At 54.5% G+C, this 15,432-nt stretch overlaps 1 protein-coding gene across 6 annotated transcripts in view; it reads left to right on the top strand.

Moving 5' to 3' along the window:
• The window catches only part of Huwe1 (HECT, UBA and WWE domain containing E3 ubiquitin protein ligase 1), a 231,872-nt gene that overhangs the window by 121,782 nt on the left and 94,658 nt on the right, over positions 1-15,432 (top strand). For all 6 annotated transcript variants that reach the window (XM_077688793.1, XM_077688795.1, XM_077688794.1 and 3 more), the window contains exons 38-40: positions 8,387-8,473; positions 12,922-12,977; positions 13,063-13,147. In XM_077688793.1, coding sequence (XP_077544919.1) covers positions 8,387-8,473; positions 12,922-12,977; positions 13,063-13,147 — 228 coding nt within the window. The remainder of the gene's footprint in view (positions 1-8,386; positions 8,474-12,921; positions 12,978-13,062; positions 13,148-15,432) is intronic.

The following is a 15,432-nucleotide window of genomic DNA, read 5'->3' as shown; positions in this document are numbered from 1 at the left end:
CCGGCGCGCGCTTCGGGAGAGACGCTTGTGCGCTGAAGCCGGTCCGGCGCTCCGCTGGTTCGTCGGCGTCCCCCGAGAGATGGCGCCACCGATGTGTGCGGGGATAGGCGCGCGGGCGGCGCGAGCGTGTGCGCGGGAGAGTCGGGGGAGTCTCGTCGGAGACCCGGTCGGGGCGAGATCGGCGGAACATGGCGGCGGTGATGGATACTTGTGTCTCAGGTGGGAGCTTTGTTTGTCGCGCGCCGTGAGTGCCTGCCTCCCGTTCGCGGTCACGACCCGGACGGCGTGATTCGTGAACGCCGTCGAGCCCTGTGCTCGCATGCTTTGGGATTCCCCAAATAAACGGCTGTGCTTCGGCACTACTGTCTACTGTGTTCTCGTATCGGCGAACCTCGCTGGGCTGCCGTAGCCATGGGAGCCCGCGTGGTTGAGACGCCGGGAGCTAGCGTGGGGGGCCTACCCCAGAGAGCTGGCAAGGCCCCCGAGGAACCCCTTATATCCCACAACTCTTACGTTGCAGTCTGTATCGCCAGCACTATGACGTCTGCCACCGCTGCGGCCACATCGGACACTGAGCGGACGTCTGCCCACAACTGCACAAGATTGTGTGTTTCGCCTGTGGGACCCGAAACCCCGTGCAAGGCCACGAAACGCAGTGCACACCCCATTGCAAGTTGTGCGGCGGCAGCCACCCAACGGGGACAGCTGGCTGCACGAACAGGTACAAAGTCCCCATTGTCGTGACGCGACGGCGCTGGGAACGCCAGCTTGCAGCGCAGGAGCAATGCCACCAACAATATGTGGCCAACTCAGAAGAATTCCCACAGCTGCCGCAGCTGGAACAGCAGCAGACGCCGCCGGTCGGAGGCGCACGGCACCCGGGACACGCAGGGGCCGATCGCACATGCGCCGGACCGCCAGAGAGCGTTCAGCGAGTACCGGCGGCACAGGTGGAGAAGCGCGGCGCTCCGCATCGAGACAGCGGGCCGGAGGGACCATCAGCTGGGCGGACGCGGTGCGTCCGAGCAGCCCGTCCCGACGCCCTCCGGCGAAGCGCGAAACACCAAGACAACAGAGCAGCAACGCCGAAACGACCCAACTCCGCCACGAGAATGCACAGCTTCGCCGACACATTGCAGAACAAGACACCGAGATCGCCGCCCAAAACGCCACAATCGATGCGATCATGCCAAACTTGAACAGCTGCTAGCCCTGCACCAGCCCGGTTAAAGCCCGGCACAAACTACCACAAGTGTACACAGTGCACAGTCATCGACAGTAAGCACGCCCCCCGAAATGGACACTGACACTATGGAGCTCGCAGAGGCCCGCCCAATGGCGGAGAGAGGCTCGGGAGTGGGCAGCGGCGTGGAACCGGGCCCAAAGCGCTGGGCGCTGGAGAACTCGAAAGAGCGACGTATACTCACCCGCCTCGACCATCAGCGGGAGCGACAGGACCGGGTCGAGACAGAAATCAAGTCCATATTCACACGTCTAGGGACCCTAGAAAGTAACGGACAACAACTCGTGAGCACCATGCAAAACATCCAAACCATGATACTTCAAATCCAAGCGCACCTACAGCTGGCACCCGCCACGTCGTCCTCATCACCACCCCAATACCCAACAGCCCAACCATGACACCGCCCTCGAACCGACACCGTCCTCTTAGAATCTGGCAATGGAACGCAAACGGACTCCACTTCAAAAGAAATACGCTACAACAACACATCCGGCAACTCGATCCCGAGTCCACACTGGACGTCCTCTTACTTCGAGAAACACACAGCGAGCAAATCCTGACGATGCCTGGGTGCCACGCCTACGCCATTCCCGCAGCGCCCGGGGTGAAGGTGCGGGAACAGCTCAAGTCGAGAAAGGCATCACATGCATCGAGCACCCACCCATCGCTGCCCTGCCAGCCCCATAGAATGCGGCGTAGTGGAAATCGTGCTAGGCAGACGTAAGAGCAAGGAAAGTATCTTCGTAGTCACTACATATAGCAATCCGAGACACTACAGACAGAGATTCCGCCACTTCTTTCGAAGACTGATCCAACTAGCTGGAAGCAACACAGTGCTCGTCGGGGGTGACTTCAACGCCCCACATCAAGCATGGGACTACCCCCAAACGACAGCTAAAGGCCGGTCACTGCATGACGAGGCAGCCGACACCGGCTTCTTGCTCCTCAACGACGCAACGTTCCACACCCACATCGGCACCTCGGTGCAACGGGACACCAATCCCGACCTCACCTTCCACCGCCCGGCCCCACACTGCGCCGCAGCCCAGTAGAGCCATACGGGCCACTCCCTCGGGAGTGACCACTACATCCTCGAAGTCCTCGTCCAGACGAGTCAAGCGGTCCTGTCGGCCAAACGCTGCACGCAACATCTCACGGACTGGAACGCTTTTCGGCACAAACTCGAACAGCTTGACGCCCTTGACGGCAGAGACGACATCCAGGCCATCACGGAGTGGACGCAGACACTCCAACGAGTCGAGAAGCGCACCACGCGGGCCATCGAAGTCCCTGAACAGGTGGACAGTGTAGACAGTCACCTAGCCCACATGCTCGAAGCCCGACAGTCCCTGCAACGCAGGTGGAAGCGATACCGAAGCAGCCGAAACCTACGCATGAAAATTGCCCAACTCAACAGGGAAATCGAGAAATACTGCGCAACTCTCTGCCGTCAACAGTGGCACGCAGTGTGCCAACAAGCCGGGGGCTAACTTTATGTCTGACGCACCGGGCATCTGCTCCGATACCAGCTAGACCCAGCAAAGTCCAAGACCACCCAGCGTACCCAGCTCGAGCGTACGATACATCGGGTGACGCGAGAGAACAGCTCCCAAAACACGATCCGCTACCTGCAAGAGAAATATCTCCCCACCACCCCATCTGCAAAGCTTCCACTATATGGCGGAGTCGCCAACCCTGACCTCGACGGGGACATAAAACTCTGGGAAGTGCAGAACGTGCTCCAGAACCTCAATGCCACCGCGGCAGCGGGCCCAGACGGCATCACCAACAAAGAGCTACGCAACCTCCCTGACACATCCCTAGAGAGGCTGACCCGCTCCTTCAACCACTGCTGGCGTACGGGCCACCTACCCCAGAGCTGGAGAGACTCCAAGACCATCCTGATACCCAAGCCAGGCAAACCACCCCAATTCGGCAACCTCAGGCCGATCTCGCTCACTTCGTGCGTTGGCAAGTGCTTCGAACACGTGCCCCTTAATCGTTGGAACCACTACCGTATAATGCGGAATATAGGTCGAGGCGGAATATAGGTCGACCCCTTACCTTGAGGTAGACAAATCAACAAAAAAAGTATTTTAGGCACAAAACGTTTTATTCCTCGGTCGCAACTCGAATTTGCGTCTGCATTTGTGTCCGGAAACGTCCGCTCATCGCGGGCCGCACGTGCACCGCGGCACGTTGCCCGGTGGCTCACTCGTCGGAGCTGTCACCACTCTCGTCCGAGGACGACTGCTTTTTGCTGGCAGCGTCCCACAGCACGTCGTCCTCGGTACCGTCGAGGGCGTTGCTGATGCAGCACTTGTTGAAGGCGCGGACAACCATTTCTTCGGGCAGTGCACGCCAAGCCTGGGACACCCAAGCACAAACAGTCGCCAGAGGTGGCCTGCGCAGCCGACCAGTTGGGGTGCTCGGATTGTTGCCGGCCATCCACTCATTGTACTGCTCATGCACTCGGTCCATGAACGGCTTGTTGAGCACGACGTCCAGCGGCTGCAAGGTCGACGTCATGCCTCCGGGAATGACGACGAGGTCCGTCCTCCCGTCGCGGAGTGCCTGTTTGACAGACGCTGTCAGATGCCCCTGAAAAGCGTCCAGCACAAGCATGTTGGGACAGCGTAGGAGTGCGCCCGGACGCCGATCGCACACTGTGCGGACCCAGTCCACCATGAGGGCCTCGTCCATATAGCCCTTTTCGTTCACACGAACGACGACGTCCCGCGGGAAGGCCTCCTTCGGCAGCGTCTTCCGCTTGAAAATGATGTAGGGGGAGCTTTCTGCCGTCGGCGGTGCACGCAAGCTTCATCGTGAAGCGTGAATGTTCGCTCCCTGTGGACACAGCTTCACCTGCTTTGCCCCGCGTTCGGCGACTGTCGAGGCCGGCGGCATGTAGAACCAGACCGGCGTTTCGTCAGCGTTGCCGATCTGACCCGCCATGTAGCCCTGCTGCTGCTGGAGACGAATTACGTAACGTTGGAAATCCAACAGCTTCCCTTCGTATGCCTCCGGCAGCTTCTGGCAGATTGAAGTGCGCCGGCGGAGCGCAAAGCCTTTGCGTCGCATGAAGCGGCGGACCCAGTAAATGGAGCCCTTAAATTGCTCCCTGGAGAGCCCCGCTTCACGGGCGAGCTCGATGGCCTTCGTGCGGATGCACTTCGTTGTTACAGGCAAGGACCTGGCACGGTACTCGCGGACAAAATCCGCCACTTTATCTTCACTTTACTGCACCGCACGGCGACCGCGAAACGACGTCTTCCTTGCGCTGCACACCGAAAGCCTGGTTTTCTGGCTTCGCCAATATCGTACGCTTTTTTCCGACACGCCGAACTTCCGCTGCGCGGACATGTTCTTGTTCGCTTCGGCGAACTCAAACTTTTTTTTAAAAGGCAGCGGTGAACTGCCGCCGCGTGCCAGTGCTCATTTTGTTGCTGGTTGGCTTTCCGCTTTGAATCCGAACACTAACTGGCAACTGCACAAAAAAAAAGATGGCGTCGATACGCAAAAAAGAAGCGGCGCGCCATGTTGCCAGACGACCATTTGACTTCCGGCAATGAGCGGTATATGAGTCGAGGGGTGAAATTTTAGCAATATTTTCTGGAAAAAAACTCGACCTATATTCCGCACTATACGGTACCTAGAAACGAATCACAGGTATCCCCACACCATGACCAGATTCCGCCAGGGCCTCTGCACGCAGGACGCCATGCTCCTCCTCAAACGGGCCATCTACGACAGGCGAACCAGCGATAGCTAGGCCATCCTAGGACTAGATCTGCAGGGAGCGTTTGACAACGTGAAGCACGCATCCATCTTGGAACAGATCTCGGCACTCAACTTGGGAGAAAGGCCCTTCGCGTAAGTTAAAGCCTTCCTGTCGGATCGAACGGTCACCATCCACGCGGGGGACCTGGAACTTCTGACTAAGAGGCAAGGCAGCACAGGCACACCGCAAGGCTCGGTCATATCCCCCCTCCTCTTCAACCTGGTAATGATGAGAGTCGCTACGGCCCTCGACAGAATCCCGAGCGTTAACTACAATCTCTACGCCGATGACATCACCATATGGGCTGTCCACGGAAGCGACGGTCAGATCGAGGAAGCTCTGCAACAGGCGGTGCAAGCAGTAGAATGCAGTCTCGACGGGACGGGACTTAGGTGCTCGCCGACGAAATCGGATCTGCTGGTCATAGCACCGAGCCACACTCGCTACGGAGTCCAGCCCAACATCAACCTCGTCACGGCAGACGGGAGCGCCATACGACGAAAGGGCACGCTGCGCGTGCTTGGCATGCGTATACAAGCTAACGGCACCAACTCGCACACGGTGCAACGACTTTTACGCAAGATCACTGCGGCAATGACGCTCATCCACAAAGTCGCCACACGTCACGCTGGGATACCGGAGGCCAGTGCACTACGGCTAGTCAAAGCGTTCATGGTCAGCCACGTTGCATATGGTGCGGCCTACCACAACTGGACGGCGGCGGCATACCTCGGCAAAGTTGGCGCGGCTCACTCAAACTCGCTCACAATTTTGTTTTTCGAATCACCACTCACTCAAACTCGGACTCAATGCTGAGCAGCACATCTGCGCTCACTGAAACTCGAACTCACATTGAGCGCAAAACTCAGAACTCACTCGGACTCAAAACTCAAAATGTACTCAAACTCAAAATGGACTCAAACTCAAAATGTACTCAGAACTCAGTGTACTCAAAACTCAAAATGTACTCAGGACTCAAAATGGACTCAGGACTCAAAATGGACTCAGGACTCAAAATGGACTCAAACTCAAAATGTACTCAGGCCTCAAAATGGACTCAAACTCAAAATGTACTCAGAACTCAAAATGTCCTCAGAACTCAAAATGGACTCAGAATTCACTAGGTCTGAGGCGTACTCAAACTCAATCGGACTCAAACTCGGTCGGGATCACTCGGCTCAAACTCACTCAAGCTCAAACTCACCATGCCACACTAGCCTCGCGCTCACTCAAACTCAAACTCACGCTAGAGTTTGAGTCCAAATGAGTCTGAGTGAGTGGACTCATGAGTGAGTTCGCCGACCTCTGGGCGGCGGAGACCCAGCGCATAGACACGGCCCTCCGCCAGGCATACCGCGACAGCCTAGGACTGTACATATGCACTAGAACGGAGCTGGGTGTGCACAACACACTCGCCGAGATTGCTGAAGCTCAACGCATGAACCAGCTAAATCGCCTCTTAAGCATGCCCACCGGTGCCACATCCTCGACAAAGCAGGACTCCGCCCTCTCTACGATCCCCCACCGCAAGCACAACCCCTACCCCCGGTCTTCATTCACCGCCTGCACATCGCGCCCATTCCCAAGAACATGCACCCGGGCAACCACGATGCTCGGAGGAAAGCCAGGGCTAGAGCCCTCACTAGACTGCACGCCAACGACGAGAGTGCACGATACGTAGACGTGGCCGCATACCACGCCAGACCCGGGCAGTACGCGGCAGCGGTCGTGACAGCGACAGCGGGCATCACAGTCACCGCGGCCAGCTTCCGAGCAAGCACGCCGGCGCAAGTAGAAGAAATCACCACCGCCCTCGCCGCAACCGAAATCGGCCATACGCAACTCCCGTCCAACGCTGTCGCGGCACGAATTTTCAGCAACGCTCCAGGCTCCAACACCCGCCCCTTGAGACTGCAATGGTTCCCCGCACACGAGGAGCAGGCCCCCGGGGTAGACCGCGCCCGCAACCGCAACATCACTGCGGACCGGGCCGCTCGCGAACTCACCAGTCGGGCGGCCCCCGCCCTTGAATCCCGGACGGACGCTACCTACACCTCTAGAAGACCATGGCACCATACTACGGTGGTACCGAGACACCAGGAGACGGTTCCCGGCCCCACACCCCAACTTCACTCGAAGCGAGGGGACCCTCAATCGCCAAATACAAACAGACGCTGTGCTCGCACCAGTACTGGGCCGCCACATAGCCCCCGCAATCTACGAGACATCTGAGTGTACCATCTGCCGCGCCACTCGCGGCACGCTGGCCCACAGTAAGCTCGATCACCCGTGAGATATGCGAAGCTTACGCCATCCGAAAAGAAAAAGACTATCAGTTTGCCATCGATTGCACTGTCGACAACTGAGATGGCACTACTTGACAGTTCGTAGGCAAGCGCATGCGCATGACAAATATTGTATTCATTTTCAGCGAGATTGATTAACTCCACCTTTCACGTCATCTGAATTTTTTCTTTATAAGTTGTGTATGTTGTGATTAATAAAGCAGTTGGTAGTGTGCGCCTCAGTTGTGTGCAATTCGTCGTCCTTGTCCCGCCTAGCGCCAGCAATGTTCCGAGTAAAAGAAAGGCCCTACTCCACTTTGGGGACAGCTATGCATTAGGTATAAGACTGGCTCTTCTTCCACCCAAAGGCCTGCACATGAAAGCCTCCACTGAGCCAGGAAGGCATCCCAGATGCGCCGCCAAATCAAAGGCCAGAGGTCTGTGATGTTGTACACCAGCAAGGAGAGCAAGGACTTTGCTGCTGGTCCAGTTTGAAAATCGTGAAGTCGTCGTAAACTGCAAGAGCTTTTCTCAAGAGTGTGTTTTACAGGTTCCTCATTGCTCGTGGGAAGGATAGCAGGGCAACCACGGGGCACTTTTTGACCCTGTCTGCTTTATTTCGCTCCTTGAAGAGTTTGGCACGGTATGGCATTCTCAGGCTTCTTTCACTTGGGGGCCCACTCATAACGAACACATGAGGAAATGGAAATAAGTTTGCTATATCTGGCCATAAAATTCGCTTTATCTGAACTTAAAACTGGGTTCGCTCTAAGTGTGCTAAACTAGTTATTTTTATGTGGCATCTACGGCAGGGTCAGTTGTGTCCTACTGGGCACAGTGAAAACAATGTTCTCTGCAAAAGAGATGAAGGGTGGGAAACAAATTCCAAGAATGCCCTCTCCAAGAATGCCCTGTAGCGTTCTTCTGGCTACCTTGCTAGGCCTTCCCCAAGTTGACAATGAAATTTTAAACTCCACCATTTGTGGTTTCTTCCTGTTGTGTGCCCACTAAATCTCATTGCACTATGCCGGCAGAAAGAAAGACTCCTCTGACCCCAGTCTCCTCCCCCCTTTGCAGTGGTTCCTCGTAACTCGGAGATGAGCTCCTCGGAAGCCACCAATGCCTACGGAGAGGTCACGGTAGACGACAACACAGACAGTGAATGTGAGTGCCGCTGGCTTTCTTTTCCCGTGCTTCTGGTGCTGGCTAGAGCAATGTGGGCCCCTAATTGGCTGTAGTGCAGTGGGCATGTGCGTGTTCATACTCGGGGTTGCACAGCACCAAGATGTATCGGGAATGGCCTGCGAGCCGCCAGGTGGCTGTGCCCAGAAGACTCCCTGGGGCTAGTGGGTTCCCTTGGTGGTAGTGAAACCTTGGTCTGCCACGGCATCTCTGTGCTTGCCGTTAACCATGTACACACGGGGGCTGTGAGTGCCGTGTAAGTTGGAATATCAGTCGACCCCGCAGCTGAAAAATGGGGGAAAAGCTAGGTGCACAACATCAGTTTATTAATAAGCTACGATCATTTGTCTATGAGCTACGAGTTTTGTCTAAGGCTGCTCATTAGAGCGGTCTTCTGTCTGGCTTCTCCCACACAGCAAGTCGTCGTCCTCTGAGCACTTCTTCAGCGCTTACAAGACTGTGTCATCACGAAGTGAGCGCCAAGCATGGGACACGCTCGTGTTGAACGTCGCGAGAGCCAGTCTGTGCAAGCGGCCAGGCGTCTCGGGGATGTCGCCATTCATTTTGCAGAGGAGCCGCACAATGCTCGCAGAGAGAAGTCGGCCCTTCGGTTCCATTTGCACAGTCCCACGAAACGAGGTCTTCCGAACATTGCCTCTTCAGCTTGCGCCACTAGCGAGAACTCTTTTCGGTGACACTGAACTGGCCTGTTGGCTTGGGCATACTGTGTAGACCATTTATTACGTAACCGCTTATAGTGCGGGGCCGGATATAACGCGGGTTTTTGTGACCAACGGTTTGCCTACCATAGAACTCGATGTATAAGCATACTGCTTAAAATGTGGTTGCCCGAAGCACAATACCGTTTATAGTGCAGTTTTCTGGCGGGCCTGCTGATCGACCGGCGCAGCTGGGGCATCGTTTTTGGGTGGCAAAAGAACAAAGAAGGATGAAAAGGGCGGTCCTACACAGTGCACACCCCTTGCTCTCTTCTAATTTCAACACAGAAGAAAAAAATGGGCACTCGTTTGTTCACGCGTACGTGGTAACCAAAACTGTCCTTGCTTGACGCATCACAGAAGATAGCAATCCCCATCCCCGTCTGTGGGGGCAAATTGTTTCTGTTAAGCGTGAACCGCATCGCCTGTTTTCGTGCACGTCTGCGTTGCTTGTGCGTTTTTTTCACGCTCGTGTCGACGATTCTGCGCTCATGGTGTCTTGTTCCCGTGGTAGTGGGAGGAGCCTGAAGACTTTCAACAATGGGGATACAGTTAAACCTCGTTATAACGAAATTGAAGGGGCGCCACGATTTGCTCGTTATAGCCAATATTTCGTTATAGCCGTAGCCGACATTTACTGCAAATATTATGCATTGTAGAGACCTACAACAAAAAGCGGGCGAAATAGCATCTTGCTGCACAGCGATAGTCAGTAAAATAAACACATTCCGGAGGTAAAAAGGAAAAGTCACGAACCTACTTTATTGCAGTTCAAAACTCGTATTTCAAACAGACTTGGCTACGAAGAAGTCCGTAATTGGACATTGATGCACCTTCCTGATGCGAGCGATGACTCCCTCAGCTGCGGCCGCTACGTTCACCTTTGCCGCCCTCGTGCGGCAAAGGCCTTGCCAGCTCTCTGGGGTAGGCCCCCACGCTAGCTCCCGGCGTGTCAACCACGCGGGCTCCCATGGCTACGGCAGCCCAGCGAGGTTCGCCGATACGAGAACACAGTAGACAGTAGTGCCGAAGCACAGCCGTTTATTTGGGGAATCCCAAAGCATGCGAGCACAAGGCTCGACGGCGTTCACGAATCACGCCGTCCGGGTCGTGACCGCGAACGGGAGGCAGGCACTCACGGCGTGCGACAAACAAAGCTCCCACCTGAGATGCATGTATCCACCACCACCGCGTTCCGCCGATCTCGCCCCAACCGGGTCTCCGATGAGACTCTCCGACTCTCGCGCGGACACGTTCGCGCCGCCCGCGCCCGCGCGCCTATCCCCGCACACATCGGTGGTTCCATCTCTCAGGGGACGCCGACGAACCAGCGGAGCGCTGGACCGGTTTCAGCGCACAAGCGTCTCTCCCGAAGCGCGCGCTGGCTCGGGATCGCAGGTCGCGGTTCTCCACGATTCCCACAAGCTCCACCTTTCCCGCTGGCAGTTTCACACCTCGTCAGCGAGTTCCAAGTTCCTCTCACTGATGTCTACTGTACCTCAGTTTATGATTTGGTTGCTCCGTGGGACACTTTCCCAATTCACTGTGACATGTCCTTTAGAGAAATTCAAAAGAAAAATGTACCAAACTTTGTCATCACTCAGCATTTTCTGTTCCTCTGTGACAAATACAAGGCAGCTGAATTTTACACAGATGCTTCAAAAACTACCACAACCGTATCCTGTGCTGCAAATGGCCCCCTACTTAATATATCTAAAACAATGAACAGGAACTCAAGTATATTCACTGCAGAGGCGCACGGTATTCTACTGGCTTTGAACCACATTCTTCGAAACAAAGTTAAGAAGTCAGTTATATACACAGACTCTCTCAGTGTCGTCTCAAATCTTTCATCTCGGAAGGTCAGTAAAATCCCTACTTTTAATTGTGTTTTAAGAGCTCTCCACTCTGCTTATGGCCTGAAACTCATTGTCACAGTCTGCTGGGTTCCTGGCCACTGCGGCATTCCTGGAAATGAAGCTGCTGACCGTAGTGCTGCAGCTGCCGCCCTTCGAAGCAGCATAGACGTAAACAAGGTCCCATATCAAGATCTGAAACCTTTTGTAAAAAGAAAGCTGCGGGACCAATGGCAGCAACAATGGGACAGAGAAGCAGAGAATAAACTACATGTCGTTAAACCCAAAATAGAAAAGCCCCCTGCTGAAAAACATGACAGATTTGTGGAGGTAGCCCTATGCAGATTGAGAATTGGCCACACACACATCACCCACTCATACCTTTTAACGGACGCAAACAAGCCACACTGTCATCGGTGTGGGGGGCAGCTCTCAGTTCTTCACATGCTTATTGAATGCAAGATGTGCAACACAGAGAGAAAACGTCACTTTCAAGAAATATACACTCATTGCATACCCTTGCACCCTTCATTATTTTTAGCAGATAGTCCCATGTTTTCTTACAGAAGTCTTTAATTACCTTGCCGATGTTGACTTCTTGAAGTACATAACATACTCCCCATGATCTCACTTGGCCTCATGTTCCGTCACAAAACAATGGCGGTATTGTGGGGTTTTTAACACCTTGCATACCAATATTTCTTACTTTTAATTATGGCCCTGTACACCAACTTCCATAGTTTAATTAATTTTGGTGTAGCGGATTTTTTACAGATTCCATTTTGATATCGCCTCATAGCATCCCACCATTGTCATGGCGCTCTTTGCCCTCGTCGGCCTTGCGCCATAAAACCCTAAACCATCATCATCATCAGCAGCACTCCGCACTTGAACGTCAGTGTGCATCCGTTGCTTCAATCGGTCAAGTGGCACGGCCAACGCGTCCACGGGTGCCAGCCCAATATGAAACTTCATTGTGAAGGTCCCTCCAGACCAGGAAGCTCAGTGTCCCAAATGCCACGCTATTCTGAAGACTGGCGAAGCATTTGAGGAGGCACCCGGATGTCTTCGGGGCATACGAAAAGTGACGTTGTGCGCAGAAGAGCGTGAAGTCGACTGCTGTCGCCAAGCCTGATGTGCAACAGCCTTCAGTAGCTGGCCATGTCAAGCCGAAGCTAGAACAAATGGCGCCAAAAGCACAGCAAATGAAAAAGTCTATTGCCGGATTCATAGTGCGCGGGATGCATTCTTACATAGAACAACTCTGCATAGAATAACCTTCAACTGTTTGGTTTTGTTCTTCGGACACCTGACAACTATTCGAATTTGCTTCGAAAGTATTCGCCCCCAAGGACTATTCGCTTCAAACTAGAACATTACTATTCGCACGAGCCTATTGCCGTGTTATTCTTGCCTCCGCACCCCATGACAGTGCAATGGCAGCCTCTGTGGGCATGCTGCCTGTGCTGTAGAAGCGCACTCGGCCTCCGTTGAAAACGCTGCTCAGAGATGGATGCCACTGTGTGCTGCCGCCTGTCAGCCTAGTATCAAGAAGCCTGCGTCAACAGGGGCTGTGTGTCTCTCCTCTCCCCTCGCAAGTGTTTGTTGGAACAGTCGACTGTGGTGTCTTGTGTGCGCACGGTACAAGCTTGAGGCCAGAAGACAGACGAGGGGAGGAGCTCTTGAAATTCCGTTGTAACAAGTCTGTCTCGAAAACCCGCATTGTGGGCTGTGAGAGCCTGCGCTAGTGTGCGTTGTGGTCCGCTTGAGCTGCCAGTGAGGGGGGCAGACCCACCTCTGGGCTCTTGTGAGCAGCAGCAGTGCTGACGTGTCCTTCTCCCCTGCTCGCCCACAGCGCATGCAGTCCCCGAAGAGGCGGTGGTGGTGTGCAGCGACGCTGGGGCCGTCCTGGTGAGTGTCCCCTCCTCCTTGTCGGGGGGCTGGCTGGGGGGCGAGGGGGGCCGGCCGACGTGTGCGACCGGGGGCCCTGTTGCAGAACGAGGATGCGGACGGGGTGGACCTGGTGGGCATTGTGGACGCCCTGCTGGACCGGGACCACGACGAAGCCGCTCCCGTCCTGGGTGAGTGGCTGCTCTCGCTCGCTCCCTGCCTGCCTGGCATGCCACCACTGCACTGGGCACAGCAGGCCGGCTGGCCAGGGACACGGCACGTGGGGCCACTCGCTGGCGTAGCATGCTCCTTGCCTGCCTGGTTGGCGTGGCCTTGCATTGTCCCTCCTCTCTTCTGCAGCTGGGTGGCCCACCATGGGGCTGGTGCAACTATGCAATCTGTTCCTACATTTTTAATTAAACACGGCCCCAGAGAAGTGAACGTTACGGCAGACTCGCGATAATTCGAACCCAGAAGGGCCGTGTTGTAATGGAACATTCACATTACAGGGGAATCTCGGTGATACGAGTTCGGTTGATACAAATTTTCAAAATGCCTTGTATGCAATGTAAGAAAATTCAGATGATCCGTACGCATTTATCACTCCGGTGCGGGTGATACGAACACGCGAGCCGCGAGCAGACGACTGCGGCGGGGACAGGAGGCTGGAGTGTTGGTGCGGCCGTGCAGCCTTGGTTGTGTGCGGGCTCAAAAGCATTAGCAGAGTCCTTCAATGCCTTTCTGGTCATGGAAACTTTGCCATCACGCTATGGGAGAGCTTCGTACGCTGCCGCGCCGCGGCACTGGTGTTGATCGGAGGGCAGCCGGGGGCGTGGTCAGAGCATGCTTGGCAGGAAACGGACCACGGAGTAAGATAAAACGGACGCTCGCCGCCTTATCAGCAGTGCGACTTCGCTTTGTGTGTCGTGGGCTGCTTAAGGGGAGACGCGGGTCTTGGAATCCCGAAATTTGGCCAAAAAATCGATTTTTAGAAATCGCCATTTTCGGAAAGTAGAGCTATTTTTCTACCGGTTAGCAAAATATCCAGACCCAGGAGTACGTATTTGAGCCATAATATCAATTTATAGCACCGACGCCCGCTAAAATCGGCCAAGATTCGACGCGAAAATAGCATTTTTTCGACGACTCGCCCCTCGGGTTCTACGTGCGCCACGGCGTCCATCTTGGTCTCATTCGAAAGCGCATCTTTTCGTTTTCAATTCCCCGCCAGAACCACTCCGTTTCGTCCGTTGGTTGCGAGTAAAACCGGGGTAGAAAAGAGACGGATCGCGCCGCCTAATTGGTTACTGACGGCACGTGACCGCAGGGCGCAACCTCATTGGCTGGGCGCCGTGGGTCGTCTGCTCGGCACACTCATCACAGGGCAACGGCTCATGTATTCGTCTATGCGAGGACCGGCAAAAGCCCCGCATGGCGTAAAAATAAAGTAAAGATGTCTATCAATAACCGAAAGGAAGAACAGGCATTATTAAAAGCGCCTGAAATACGATTTTCTGCTCCTGTGACGACGACTTATCGCGAGAACGGCGCCGAGACGGAGGTAGGCTTAGCGCCCGCGCGGGCTGCCGAGACGATAGCGTAGCGATATGATTACGCCTGCGGGGGCACTAAGGTGCGTCTATCTTTTGATCAGCAGCAAATAGAAAGAAAAGAAATGATAAAGTGGAGGATGCCACATGCCGACGTCGTAAGGGAAGTGTGTTCATTCTGTTATCAACGATGCCGCGGCGGTTCGGCCCGCTCTCCGGCGCGCGCTTCCTCGTCGGCAGATTACCATATAGATGAGCGATTTGAGAATTATAAATGTTCGCACTGTGCGCAATGTGCGTTGGTGACGTGATATACGAGTAGATTAAACCGAAAACGTGGTTATCCCACCTAGCCAAGCGCATGCACGTTACAGAACAGTGGCGGGCATTCCGTTACCAGCCCCTTCGCTGCAACTCACTTCACGCGCTGCAAATCCGATTTGATTGCTACAAATGAAGCAGTAACATAACAAAATAGCGTTTACAACTGTGGTGCACGCTCGGAATCTCAGCCCTAGTCGCCAAAGAGAGACGGCGCGATGCCAACAGCATAAAAATTGAAGCAACGTTCTGGCTTTGCTTTTGTTCAGTTTTTCTGCCAGGTGCCATCTGTAGACAGAGGATTTCATAATTTTCCCACCAACTGATTTCAGCAAACTTGGTATGCTCGTGTTGAGCGAAACGCGAGCTACATTCTAGAACCTTTCTTTTTTTCATATGCTCAATAGATAAAACTGTCACTTGTAGTAAAACTTCAACTGCGATTTTCTCAGCTTCCCTTTTTTTGCATATGTGCCCAGCCTTACAGGGGTTTTGAGGTAATTTTTTTCAAAGGATTTCTACAAGTGTTATACCGTTGAATTCGGGATAAAATGAACTGCATGCTGAAGCTATTTTAATTGGCTCATTTTGCCTCAAATAAATGT

This window comes from Haemaphysalis longicornis, unplaced genomic scaffold (assembly GCF_048455015.1).
Source record: "Haemaphysalis longicornis isolate Haplotype H1 unplaced genomic scaffold, Haemaphysalis longicornis Haplotype H1 scaffold_10, whole genome shotgun sequence".
Lineage (NCBI taxonomy): Eukaryota > Metazoa > Arthropoda > Arachnida > Ixodida > Ixodidae > Haemaphysalis > Haemaphysalis longicornis.
This window is presented reverse-complemented; position numbering and strand designations above follow the sequence as displayed.